Here is a 13,828-nt window from a genome sequence, read left to right on the forward strand (position 1 = left end):
CATTCACACACACATAAACACACACACACACACACTCCCCAATCTGGAGTGGAGCAGCGTTCCGGTCCAGATGGCGCCTCCATGTGTCTACAGCGAAGGGAGCTACTGGGTTACAGCAGACATCTGTTCTGGTGATGGTGGTGGTGGTGTTGGGAGTGAGAGATGAGGAGAGGAGAGGCGGGGTGGAGGACGTGAGGAGGGAGGAGGAGGAGGGAAGGGGAGGGCCCCCGCCTCTGCCTGCTCTGGAGGTGATTCTCTACCTGAATGAAAAGCTCTGAGGCATAGCAGGTGATCATGTAATTCATCATTAAGTCTGCTGTCTCTGGCTCTGCTCTGCTCCGTTCTCTCCTTCTGCCTGCTTGCTCCTGCTGCTCAGTGGTGGGAAAACCCGCTATCAACTTTTCAGTAAGGGGGGGGGAGAGGTTTTCCTAAATATTTGTTATATTGACAGAGAATTCCAGCTAATTATTTGGGCATGAAACTGTGATGTGTGTATGGCTGTATTGTTGTTGAGTTGTCCTTGCTTTGCTGAAGCTGAACATTATCTTAGTGTTTACGGGTGCTAATGATGTGTGAGGTAGTCAGTTAATGAGGGACACAACTCTGTTAATGTACATTGTTTCTTGCCTACCTGAATGACGAGTGTGTGAGCTTTTTCTCCCTCTCTTTGTTGTGTATGTGTGTGCACATGCTAGTGGACCGGTTCTGTGACAGTCAGGGGGTTTGTGTGGTCGCCAGCTTGTTAGCGTGGCAAGACTAGAGGGTCATGGGAGCAATTGGCTGCCAGTCTGCTCATACAGTGTGCCAGGAGCAGGACACAGAAATAATGTAGAACAAACAACTGTGTATGTGTGTGTGAGTGTGTGTGTGTGTATGTATGTATATGTGTAGACTCACTCACACACACACACACACACAGATTAAGGGAGAGATCAGAGTAACTTCTGTTTGCTTTATCAGACAAAGCTTTCATTGGGCATCTGGGCCTCATTTGCTGCTCCTCACTGACAAGCCACATAGTACCAGATATTTCAGCAAGATACCGACTAATTAGGGAATATCACGGAGACTAAAAACAATATGTATAATTTAAGGCTGTTTATGCATAATAAGCTGGTTCTAATTGAACTTGGGATGTGGTAGCACACAGTCATCCCTATATGTACCACAGAGGAACTGGAGCCAAACAGGCTTTATCACAGCGATGCATTGAATCCACAACATGCTGGGATTCAGTTTGTCTGTTTTGAACAGTGTGAACAGGGAATTCCAATGCCAGTTGAAATTATGTATTTTACTCTGACTCTCTTTCAGCACCTCATGTAGGTTTGTAGAATAGCCATATATAGTAAAATAGCACTATGTTTAATGGTTACTTTACTTGAATAAGGGATATTATTAATTGAATATAACATAGTATCAATTTTATTAATATTGTATATTATTATATTCTTCACTGCAGGCAAAATTGTCTGTAGTGAAGCCATGATGGCTTTTTCAAGCCTCAGGTCCAAACTGAGAAAACCCTGATGACATCATTATGTTGTCATAGTGTATCAGTGCTCGATCAATGTATCAACAGCAATAACATAATATAAATGATATATGACAATGTAATCAGAAAGGGAACATTCAACACATGAGCGCTTTTTCAGAAGAATATTTCTGTACTTTTACTTTTGAATTTTAAAAGCAAGACGCTGACAAAAGTCCCAAACTTCTTAAGCCTAGTAAACCATTTAAAAACCCACTGTAAAGAATACATTGTCACAGAGCTGAAAACTTAGCTCATGAAAAGTTGTCACTTTGGAGATACATGGTTTTCTCAGAACAGCAATGATACACAGGTCTACCACCTGTACAGTGAGTTACGATGGTTGTAAAACATTATCAAGCATCATTCCAAACATGCTATCGAAGTAAAATATCAGTGCCAGATGGATGACAAGCCTACGCTGCTAATGTTCTGCTGACTGTAGCAAATGGCCATGTACTTTTTATCTTCCTGTAACTTTTTATGAACGCTTTTTTGTTTTAGAGTGCTCAGCTGTTCTCCTACTCTAATTTTTCTCATTTATTTTTTTTATTTTTTTTACTGGCCTTTTCACTCAATGATTTCCGAACATTGGTTACCAAAGATCTGCAATGCGATGTCACTGACATTTTAGTCAAAAATTAATTTCTATGTACGAAGTATAATACATAAAAACTATATAGTAACTCCCTTTCTTACTATTTCTTTCTTTTATCTTGATCCCTGGGAGAAAGTTGGTGTTTTGCATCATTTCTCAACCTGCAGTGTATCACATAGCTTGATGTCTCCCTAATTAAAAACACATGAAATTACAGGCAAACATATAATGGTTTAATTTGACAACAAAAAATATATTCAAAAACATTACATCTACCAGCAGTCTTGTAAACATAAGTTTGTTTGTGTGTGTGTGTGTGTGTGTGTGTGTGTGTGTGTGTGTGTGTGTGTAGCCTTCATTATTTATTTTTTCCATAGTTCTATCAGTAAATAACATTTACCTCATCCTGCTCACTGTGTCCGCTCCTCCCACCTACATGTGCAGTCACATGATGTGCCTAGCTGAACATAAGTGCAGGCGCCCACCTTATTCTATACTTATCGGTGCCCACACAAGCACAGCTGCGCCCAGGCTGCCTATGAGCATTATGGGTAAATAGTGATAAAACATTTCCCAGTGTAGCATTAAAAAGAAAGCTTTTCAGAAATCTGCTCTGTTAGACTTTATATGCTCAGCTCATAAAATCTATTTCCACATCTCTTTGGGCCATGTTGAAATTACCCACGTCTTTATTTGAGTGTGTTTGTTTTATATGTGTGAATATTGTGTCGTTTAGTAGTTTATGGGGCTTTTGCTCGCCAAGGTTGTTTATCACTGTATTCTTTCAACCAAATCTGAAGCAAACAAAACATGAGCTCAGTATGTTCCAGAGAAAAGTAATGAGGTCTGTGTCCACACTGATGTACTTTTCTATACTTCTGCTTCCTCATTATTCTCTGTTTTATGGATTGTTCTTTGCAGAGTTTTATTTCAGCTTATATTCAACATTGCGGTTTCCCAGCAGAGGTCAAATATACCATTTGGCGCTGCTCCTCAAACCCTGAAAGTCAAAATTGTGCCTTTGGATCACCATACATCAAAATAAATTCCCTCAGTGTCCACCACACAAGGCCTTGATCACAGAAGAGAACCTCTTTTATCTGTAGCTCTCACACTTTTGGCCATGTTTCTGGTCCGCTGGTGAAGCTGGGCCTATACTTAGTGTGCCCGTTTTTACCAAACTGAGGGATATTTCATGCAGTCCTCTAGCCTCAGCCGACATTTATAGATAGAGGGGGACACTTTAATATGTTTGTCTGTGTGTCGGCCATGCCGTCACCGCTCCTCTCCTGCTTAACTCCTTCCATCTTTCTACTGCTCTCCCATCCATCCTTCATTGGCAGTTTGCCCAGTGCTCGCCACCCAGCCTGAACAGCTTGTGTATGTGTGTGAGAGTGCAAGCACTTCTTTATGAAATACTGTATGCCTTAAGGCAGTAACATAAAATACCTGACATTCAGATATGCAGAAGGGCACTACATCAGAGGATCTATTGATGTATGTTTTGGCATGCTCATCTGCAGTTATATGTAGTTGCAGTAGCTCATGCTGGCTTTGGCTTGAAAAACACAGTCTGCCCCAGATATGAGGATGTCCAGGATCCCATTCACTCTACAGAGGCATCCTGACAAGTGCAGTGAGTAGGTTGGTTGGCGCGTTTGTTGACTGTGTTCCTGTAGCTCTCTGTAGCTACATCGGGCTCTGAGATCATTGTGATTATGGGATTAGTCAGATAGTTTTGCATCTCAAAAAGGAGACATCTTTGAATCGACTTCAGTGGTTTATCCTGTGAGTAAAAGCAGCGAGTAGGACATTGCTGTGTTGTTCATACACTCTAGTGGATGACCGTAGTTGGACTGCCATTGCATTTCCCAGCTCTCTTCTCTCCTGACACTGTGCCCCTAGCCTCCTGACCCCCCACCCTCACCCCTACCCCTTCCCCCTTTCTCCCGTCACCTCCCTTCACTCTGAACCCCTGCTGCTGCTCAAAACATGGCCTCTCACCGGACCCTGTCCTCAACCCCCAACCCCCAACCCCCTTCCCCGCAATATGACAGACAATGTACAGCCCGCTGACTGTACACAAACGTAGAGTTTTGGACAGACAGATTGTGAGAACCCATCTGTATGTTAAGCCAATCAAAATGAATCAATGAATGAATCAATCGATCAATCCATTGATTTCAGTCGATCATAATCATTTGATTCTTGTAATCAAATTAAAAAGTTTTAAGTTTTTTTTTTCTTTTTTGAGTAGAGTCGAAGTAAGAAAAGCAGCCATGTTTGATTAAAACCTCGTCTCTGTTCTGCCATTTTGTTGATCCCCTTTTTGCCAGGACTGTCATCGCCTGGTTCTCTTAAGAAGCCGGGGAAATTCGATTTCAGCGCCCTGTCCTCCCAGACGAGGTCCCCCCGCATGGCGTTCACCCACCACCCACTGCCAATGCTGGCGGGAGTGAGACCAGGTGAGACCAACCCAGCTCCCAATCCCCCCCTGATCGCCCCCCCCAACCCCACCCCAACCCCAACCCCCCACCCTTTCCTCTCCCCCTCCTCACCATCTCCTCCTACCCAAACCTCCCACTTCTTCAGGGCCCCACCCCCACCCCACCCCTCCTCCCCCGTGGTTCAGAAGTGGGAGCGTTGTCTTTAGGAGATGAGAGTGGCTGGGAATTTAAAGCTGGCAGGTAGCTCTGTAGGTCTGTGCATTGGCCTCTGCTTCCTCCTATACCTGCTCTGACCTTGTAGGGTGCAGGTCAAGCTGGTGACAAAGCTTTTAGGGAGTCTGGGTGTGGTGTGTGACTTTTCTGGGCCTGTCTGTTGGTGGATGGTTGGTGGTTGTACATCTTCTTCTTATAGTGGAACAGCAGATCAGGTGATTGCTGCTCCCTATTCTGTCACATCTCTATTTGCACAAGTGTAAGATGGTTGCAAGGTTTCACTTATTTTGGCATGTGGTCTTTATGGTGGAAATTACATTTTTAGTTATGACTGTTTTGAAGTGTTACTAACTCAATGACTCCTGTTATATCTTCCTTTTGTAACAATGTTTGCTTCAGGGAAAATGTCTGAAAAAAAAAATCAAAGTTTGCAGATGCACCCATCAGCACATTTTTGGATTCCTTTACAAGAATTAAATCTGGTTTTAAAATAAGCCAACAATGACTTAATGATGTAATATGTAAATGAGTAAATAAATGAATAGACTTATTTTTGAAATGTTTATAACGTTTAACTAACCAGCCTCGTGCAAAATTTATAATCAGAAAAAGTAGCTGAAATATATTTATTAAATATATTTATTTAATATATATTCTCTTCTTTTAATATATTCTTTCATGTTTATTTACTTAAATTGAAAATATTTATTCAGTTGGTAATTGGTTGGTACAGTTAGAAAAGATCAGTTGGTGATAACAGAGCAATATGCTTACATTTTGAATTAAGGTGGATTTCTGGGGACCCCAAATGCCCCAGGTTTACTGTGTGGCAATAGGTTTATGTGTAGTGATAAAGTGTCCCATTACAAGTTGTGTTACAAATTTGGCGGACTGACAAGATTAAAAAAAAACAAACAAACAACAACAACAAAAACAATCTTGCAGTAGATGGTGACTTATCCTCACTTCTGGTCCCCTTAATATTTCCCTCCCACCTTAAATTAAAAAAACCCTAAAGTTCATAATACAGACTTTCTGTGGAAGGTCTCAAGCCCAAACAAAAATGACCCTGATGACATCAGTATGACATCATTGGGGTTATTTTTCACACTGCAGGGTTGGGGTTGGGGGGCTTTATAGGGTCCCAGCAATTATTTTTTGCCCCAGGACGTGAAGCAGGATGATCCAGCTGTGGGGTTTTGCATTTCAATGCTCCATATATTTTCATTTCTTTTTTACATCTTCTTTCCAAATTCTCTTTGACTTGCTTTCTTTACAGCGTGGGACCTCCTTTGTGGGTGAACACATCTTTATTCATACTGGCAAGGGCAGAAAATTAAGCTCTTAGAGTTGCTGTGTGAACCAGCAAATCCTTAACGAGGCCGAAACAGGCAATTTGTGATAACATCAGATTTCAAACACTGCCAAAGGGGCTCTGACAATAAATCACCCGTTTCAATTTTATCAAAACAGCACGGATCAAGAAAGACACATCCTCTTCTTCTTGGAAAGTACATTTGTGAATTCATCCAGTAAGGGAGTCCGCTGGAGATAATTATCCATGTGCTTTAGTTCTGTAGCTAGGCTACATCAAAGGCTTTTTAAGCCACCGAGCAGATGTGAAGCAATGAGGTTGACCGCTATGTCATTAAACCCTCCTCCGTGGTTGTTGACAAGACCCTATGCCTCTTGAGATGTAGCTACAGCAAATCAAATTTCCACACACACAAAACTACATATTCACACATGCACACACATACACTACATCCCATCCTTATTGTGGCCAGCAGTTGTGATTTATGCAGTTGTGATTTGTTTCTTTTTACACAAACCCTAACAGTGCACATGCTGGAGCTGTTCCCACGCTGGCGTGAAAGTGCTTACCACATCATCAGCGTTGTTGTTGTTCTGTGTAGAAGACAAGATCCAAGGGGATTTAAGGGTTGGAGAAGAGAGATTAAGAAACGTGCTGGCGCTAGCCGTTAACAGTGGCAGTGCAAGGAGGTGGTTTTGGAGATTTTTTCTCCAGCCATCGTCCCTTTTAGAGCAATGGTTCCGAACCACTGGTACTTGTGTCCCAAGAAGAACTTGTGCAGTTGCCAGGGGGTACCACCACTAGATCTCAACCCAACTGATCAACTATGGGAGATTTTGAACCTACAGGTCAGACAGTGCTCTCCAGCACCGTCATTGCAACACAAAATGGGGGAAAATCTGTAAAAATTGCGCACCAATCCCTCTACTAGAGTTCCAGAGACATGGAGAATTAATGCCAAGGTGCACTGAAGCTGTTCTGGCAACATGTGGCCACCTAAGACACTTTATGCTGGTTTCTCTTTTAAGGAATTGCAGTTGGAATAGTTAGCTTAAAGTCATGGATAAGTGGCAAAAAAAATTACATTTGTAGCAAAAACTGCCACACATAATGAGTAAATGTTTGAAATAGCTCTGAGGTAGTAGTACAAATGCGAACTTGGCCAAAGAGACCCAAACACTGACACTTTATTATTTATTTATTATTTATTTATTTCTTATTTATAACAATTTTATATAACCAACAGTGTTACATAACATTCATTTTAAAATCATCAGAAATGAAGACATTTATAACATGAGGGTGGTGTTGATGAAGCGGTTCCTGAGTTCATCTCACAGAGCTGTGGGGGTAAATCAGACAAAAAAAGGTTGGGAGCCATTACTCTAGAGGGAGACAAAAACAAGAAGGGGGTGTAGGGATTCCCTCTGATCCTGTCTCCCCACCCCATCCCATCCCCAACCAGCCCCCATACCCTTTGGCCTTCACCCAGCCTCTAATGGGATTAGTAGGGGACTATAGGAGCAGGGAGACAGCTCCACTGGGGAGCAGGCAGCCTGGCATGGGAGCAAGGTGTTGCTGGGCTCTGAGGCATAGGCCCCTTTCTGGGGGGTAATGCAGTGGGGTTGGCACTCTCATTAAGTACACTCACGCACACAATGTATAAGATGCGAGCACCAAAGAGGTTTGGCAGCCCAATGTGGGCAGCTGGGGGGCCTAGATGGGATGAGATGGGGTGGGTGTCAAACTGGCACAGCTAAGAATGGAACAGGCTTCTAATACAAATCAAGGAGATTTAGTAAGGGATATAGGTCTGACAGAGAGGGCTTTGTGTTCGGTGGTCGGGATCAACCAACTGCTCCCCTCTCACACTTCACACATACAGTCTGAAAGTATTTGGACAGTTACACAATTTTTGTTTTTTGAGTTCTGTGCGTCTGTATAAGGGATATATCTCCCGTATAGTTCCTTCAGTATTGATGATTTATTAATTTAATAAAGCCACTGAAATTAAAACTGCATCTAAAGTTGCTCTACATTAATTTTTGCTTTCCATTCAGCAAAAACTAATGTTTTTTTTAAAGCTAATTAGCTTCACAATCCTGATATATTTTTCATCTCCACACCTGTCGTACGTATACACACACACACACACACACACACACACACACACACATGTATACACATATAACTGCAGATATGAGGCTTCAAAGCCCATTAACAGAAAAAACATCATCTTAGACATACAATGTGAATGTACAGATTAGTTCTGTCATAGAAACAAAATGTGTTGGATAAAAAAACAGCTTTACCATCTGAATGCCAAATTGCATCAATGCCAATGAATCACACCCTCAAAACAGCACACAGGCGTGCAGGCATTAAGAGCGGCTAATTTAAGACAGTACTCAATGATCTCTTTGTGCTTTTTATTTTTACAACCCTTTTGGATCATATTTCAAAATATAGCACTTGTATCTATTGATTTTTTTTTTTTTTTTGCACTCTCAGGTGTGATGCACTGTTTACTTGTGTGTAAGTCTGAATGCAGACTTAATTGTTTTGTTGTCTCTGTAAGTATGCTCATATGAATGTGCGTGAAAATATCCCCCTACAAAGCTGTATAGATTTACTGGAGTGATCATAAAACATTATGAGCACTGCCCATAATAGCTATTAACTTGAAATCAGCTTTTCTTGGAAAAACAACATTCCTTTCATGTACAACATTTTAAAACCAGATTTGAACGTTATCGTTTCCAGTTGTGTTGTGATATTCTTGCTATCATTCATTAATGACTTCATACATCTCTTCCATCTGTAATGAATGAGTAGTATTTCAGTACATCATGACTTCCTCTCGCTTTCTGAATCTTTTTCTTCCTGTGTTCCTCTAATACAAGTGTCTCCGTTCGCAGGGAGTCCTCGTGCTTCAGCCTCTGCCCTGCACTTCCCGTCTCCCTCCATCATCCAGCAGTCTAGCCCCTACTTCACCCACCCAACTATCCGCTACCACCACCACCCTGGACAGGACCCCCTGAAGGAATTTGTGCAGTTTGTCTGTGCTGATGGCTCGGGGCAGGCCGCCGGACAGGTAAGCCTCGCCGCCAGGGAGGTGGAGCATTATTACCTTAAAAATAAGCCATTTCTATATAGAAACTGCATTTAGATTTCAATAGTAGGATTTTAGATTTTCCTTGGAGTGAAAGTGTACTAATAAAAGCACTAATAAAACATAATAACAGAACACCAAAGTCAAAAAAAATAAAAGTATGTTAGTAGAAAAGGATGTGTACGGAGGCAAAGAAAGGCCATAATAGTTATTAGTTATTCTTATGAACAACTTTATACCTATTTGTTTAATGTAACCACTACTGAGTGCTTAATATTCAAATTTCAGTACCACTGAGTTTATAGCACTGAGACCTGTTTTTGCTTCTATATATGTGCCAATTTTAGAAAAGTCACAAAATCTGAAATCATATTGAGCACATTTATTACTATAATTATGTGAATGTCATTAGTTTAGGACAGTGCATGCCAAAAGCTTATTTTACCGTCTGTGTCTACCTATAATATAGAGAAATACACCCCACAGCAGTACAAGTGCAACACAAATGAACACACTAGACATTTGTTTATGCAGCTGGTCTACAAATCTGTGTATTGTCTTGTCAATGTCATTTTGCCGTTTGCTGTTTCAGACCCTGACGTTCCCCTCCCTCCCCTTTTTATTTTTTATTTTGCTCCACCCAACCCCTCAGAAGTTACAACCATCAGCACGAGAGTGAATCAGTCACAGCACACTTCAGTCAAGCATACCCGTCCTGTGTTGTGTCATCGTGTTTCTGTCTTCATCTCTAGCTGTTACGATTTTAGTTTGGAGTTTGGTTGTTTGGTGCTGGTATCGTTGGTGGTGTTGTGCTTGTGTAGACAAGTATTCTCCCATGGTTTTGATTTCTTGCCATCTTCTGGACGAACCCAGTCAATAATTTGCTCACTTCCCTCCTCCACACCTCCTCCACCCACCACGGACCACCCCTGTGGAACCTCTCACCTCCAGCTCCAGCTACCACTCCTATCAGTCCCTGTGGTGATTATTATTTTTCACACCTCCATAAAAGATGCCGTCCACATATCATTCCTTTGGTTGTTGTTTCCCACCACCTCCTCTCCCTCCTTCCACCATCGCCTCCCCCCTTCCGTCATGGATATTTTTTTGGACTCGGCCTCCCGAGCTACGTCCTCTTTTTTCATTCCGTGTCTGCGGATTGTCGCATGTCGCCCTCCTGACCCTATTTGTGTTGTCTGCAGCCAAACGGGAGCGGCCAGAGCAAAATGCCAGGCTCCTTCTTGCTGCCTCCACCTCCCCCAGTGGCCCGCCCAGTGCCCCTCCCTATGCCCGACTCTAAACCCAACAGCACGCCCCCTGACGGCGGACTCTCCTCGCCCGCATCTCCGTGTAAGTGACCCCGCAGAGACCGTTCTCAAAACCAAATCAACAACAAAAAAAATTGAAAATCCCCAGCCCTCTCCAGAGAACAGACCCCTGCCATTGTTCTTCCTCCAACTTCGTGCCATCATTGTTCCTGTGTATCCAACATCTCATCTCCCTTAACCCCTTGGAAGGCTATGGAAGCCAGCGCAGAATATACTGTGGAGCTCAGTAGAGTAGATCAAGGCCACCGGAGGTTTGGTGAGAAATGTCTGTCATAATGGACTTCTGTGATGCTCATCAGGGTTCTGTATTAGGCCGCATCAGTTTGACTGGCTCTGCATTGAGCCGATTCCGCTTTGTCTGGAGTGGAGAGTGCATCACCACCCCAGTTCTTCTCCCTCTAAATCCTCCTCTCTTCTCCTGCTGGACTCATCAGCAAATCTTGTGAAAAACTTGAGAAGACTTTGATTATTAATTAATTCTCACATGTGAAGGGCACAAATTTAGGGCAGTTAATTTATATGGACTCCAAAGCATTCAAGTACAAATAGGGACATTGGTGGAATAATTTTATTCATACTTGTTTTTGGCTGAGCTGATTTTAGCGTCTTGTGTGGGATATTTTTTGTTTGTTAGGTGCTAAGCAGAATACGGTGTGTATTTAAGGTGAAGGAGTGATGTCAGTCCACCTGTGGGGCTTTCTCACAATACATTTGTCTTCCTCACCTGTGATAGGAGGGGCACTGGATGGAGCACTTTATTTTTTTTGTTTTTAGCTTTCCTTCAAATTTAGCATTTTCGTTTTACCCCCCAGTCAGTGTCTCAAAGTCTTCTATGTCTTATGTATGTTATTCCAATTCTTAGAAACACATGGATGTATACAGTATGTCCATACACGTAAATCTCCAAGTTCTTTTACTTTCTGTCTCTCTCTCTCTCTTTCCTCTTCTTGCCCTTTCTCCCTTTCCTCCACACAAACAGACTCACATATGCACAAGCCTGCACACTGCATCCTGAATCCCCCAGCGAGATTCAAATTCTGGAGTCCGTAGGGTACCTCAAACTGCCCTAAATTTGTCAGAGACTTTGATGCCAGTGGGTTTTAAATGTCCCTGACTGATACTCAGTGTCAGGATTCTGGTGTGCTCAATCACTTCCAACTGAGTTTATCAACAGGACTTAATCGCTTAGGGAGATCTAAGTTTGCCTACCAGATTTTGGCAAACTTCTCTGTGGAGTTTTGATGACCTCAATGATATATAACTGTACTTTCTACCAAAATGCATTTAGGCTATTTTTATTTACTTTTTAATTACAGCGATCTAGTAAGTTTGCTGTGTGCCATTAAATGTTAAAGCAATAGTTTGACATTTTGGGAAATAAACGTATTCACTTTCTTGCCAAGAGCTTGATGAGTAGATTGATACCACTCTCCAGTCTGTTCAGTAAACACAAAGCTACAGCCAGCAGCTGGTTAGCTTAGCATAGTTATCAGTCTTGTTATCTTACTCTGTGCAAGAAAGTGAATACGTGCATTTCCCAAGGTGTTTTTCTATTCCTATAAGACTCTACAGGAAGTTGCAGTGGTGATCGTCTCTCTGTGCACTGATGTCTCTTCTGTTCTTCTTCTGTTTCCGTAGCATACTCCACGCCAGGCGCCACAGCTCCCAACAGGTTTGTCGGCATCGGATCACGGGACAACAACTTTCTGAACATCCCGCAGCAGACACAGGTAGGAGTTTAGGAATATACTGACAATTTGTCCCTGTGTGTAAAAGATGAGGAGGAAACGTGTCTGTTTTGACTGTGATTACTGGTCAAACTCAGGAAACTTATTAACTGTGTGGATGTACGCCAACATATTTCTTATTCCCTCACTACCTGAAACCTGCTGCTGGGTTTCCTCCACCTCTCCTCTCACAACATCCCACAGCGCACCGTCAGTGTGTGCATTTGTACATCTGTATTTTACTGTACGTGTGTGGTTTACCATATGTGCTCAACTGTTTATTTGGCACATATGGAGCCTACCCTTCAGGCAGCAGGCCTTCTCCCTCGCTGCCTTTTTCACTCCCTCTCCTTGCTACCTTTCCTTTCCCTCTTCTTGCCAACCCACCCTCTCCACCTCCCACTTCACTTCCTAACTCTTTTTAGCTTTGTCCTACTCCGTTCTCCTCCCTCCCGCCTCATTCATTTTCTCTGCCTCTGCCTTTTACTTTCTCCCTTTTTCACCTTCTTCGTTCCTTCTCTTCAATGCTCTGCGCCTCGTTCATATGCCTCCTCCATTACCACCAGTACTTTTCTCATTAGTGTCCAACCACACCCGCCTGGAGCCAGCTCAGCTCTGCTCCTCGACACATGGAAACCATCTGAAACTGCTCTGCTGATCCCCTCCCTTGTTTCTCTGCCCTCCGTTCTCTCACTTTTCCTCCCTTTCCATTTCCCCCATTCCTGATGCTTTCTGCCCCTGTGCTCATTATACTCGACTCTTTATTCCCCTTCCTCTCCTTTTCTCTTCGATCTTTATCTCTTTTTCTTTGCCATTTCCACCATCACTTTTTCTTCTTTTTCCTTCATTTTTCTTCTTCATAATTTTTGTTTTGTTTTTGCACACTACATGGTCAAAAGTATGTATTTCATACATTTGTGATTGTTGGAACACATCATCCCAAAGCTATGGGCATTAATCTGCTGTTATCAAAGCTTCCACTCCTCTGGAAAGATTTCTGGACCTGGCGGCATTCAGAACCTTGCTCCCATTCAGCCACAAGAATATCATAGTGAGGTTGGGCACTGATTTGGAGCGATAAAACCTGGATTGCAGTCAGTGTTCCGCAGCATCCTAAAGGTGTGAGGATGGTGTTGAAGTCAGGGCTTTGCGCAAGCCACTCAGATTACTCCACACCAAACTGGGAAAATCTTTTCTTTGTGGCCTGGATTTTTTGCACAGGGGCATTGTCTTGTTGAAACAGGAAATGATCCACCCTAAACAGCTGCCACAAAGTTAGAGAGGCACGCTATTGTCTAAAATATTATTGTGTGATGTAGCATTAAGATTTTCCTTCACTGGAGCTAAGTGGACTAGCCCAAACCATAAAAACAGCCCTACACCAAAAGTATTAAAGTATATGGACAGGGTAATTTTTTGGCCATTTAGCGTGTCTTCATATGCTTTTCTTAAAAAGTTCATTTATACTCAATACTCAGTGGGACATAATATCTGAAGTATGGTTTTACTTTTCCAAACACACAACACTAATTATTTGCATGTGTCTGTCAGAAT

At 42.5% G+C, this 13,828-nt stretch overlaps 1 protein-coding gene across 18 annotated transcripts in view; it reads left to right on the forward strand.

Moving 5' to 3' along the window:
• nfixb (nuclear factor I/Xb) overlaps window positions 1–13,828 on the forward strand; it is a 140,723-nt gene that overhangs the window by 118,711 nt on the left and 8,184 nt on the right. For 11 of the 18 annotated variants that reach the window (XM_018698570.2, XM_018698572.2, XM_018698580.2 and 8 more), the window contains 4 exons: window positions 4,469–4,597; window positions 9,026–9,201; window positions 10,422–10,569; window positions 12,186–12,277. In XM_018698570.2, coding sequence (XP_018554086.1) covers window positions 4,469–4,597; window positions 9,026–9,201; window positions 10,422–10,569; window positions 12,186–12,277 — 545 coding nt within the window. The remainder of the gene's footprint in view (window positions 1–4,468; window positions 4,598–9,025; window positions 9,202–10,421; window positions 10,570–12,185; window positions 12,278–13,828) is intronic. The other 7 variants (XM_051073753.1, XM_018698584.2, XM_018698581.2 and 4 more) reach the window with 3 other exon arrangements.

This window comes from Lates calcarifer, linkage group LG11 (assembly GCF_001640805.2).
Source record: "Lates calcarifer isolate ASB-BC8 linkage group LG11, TLL_Latcal_v3, whole genome shotgun sequence".
Taxonomy (NCBI): Eukaryota; Metazoa; Chordata; class Actinopteri; family Centropomidae; genus Lates; species Lates calcarifer.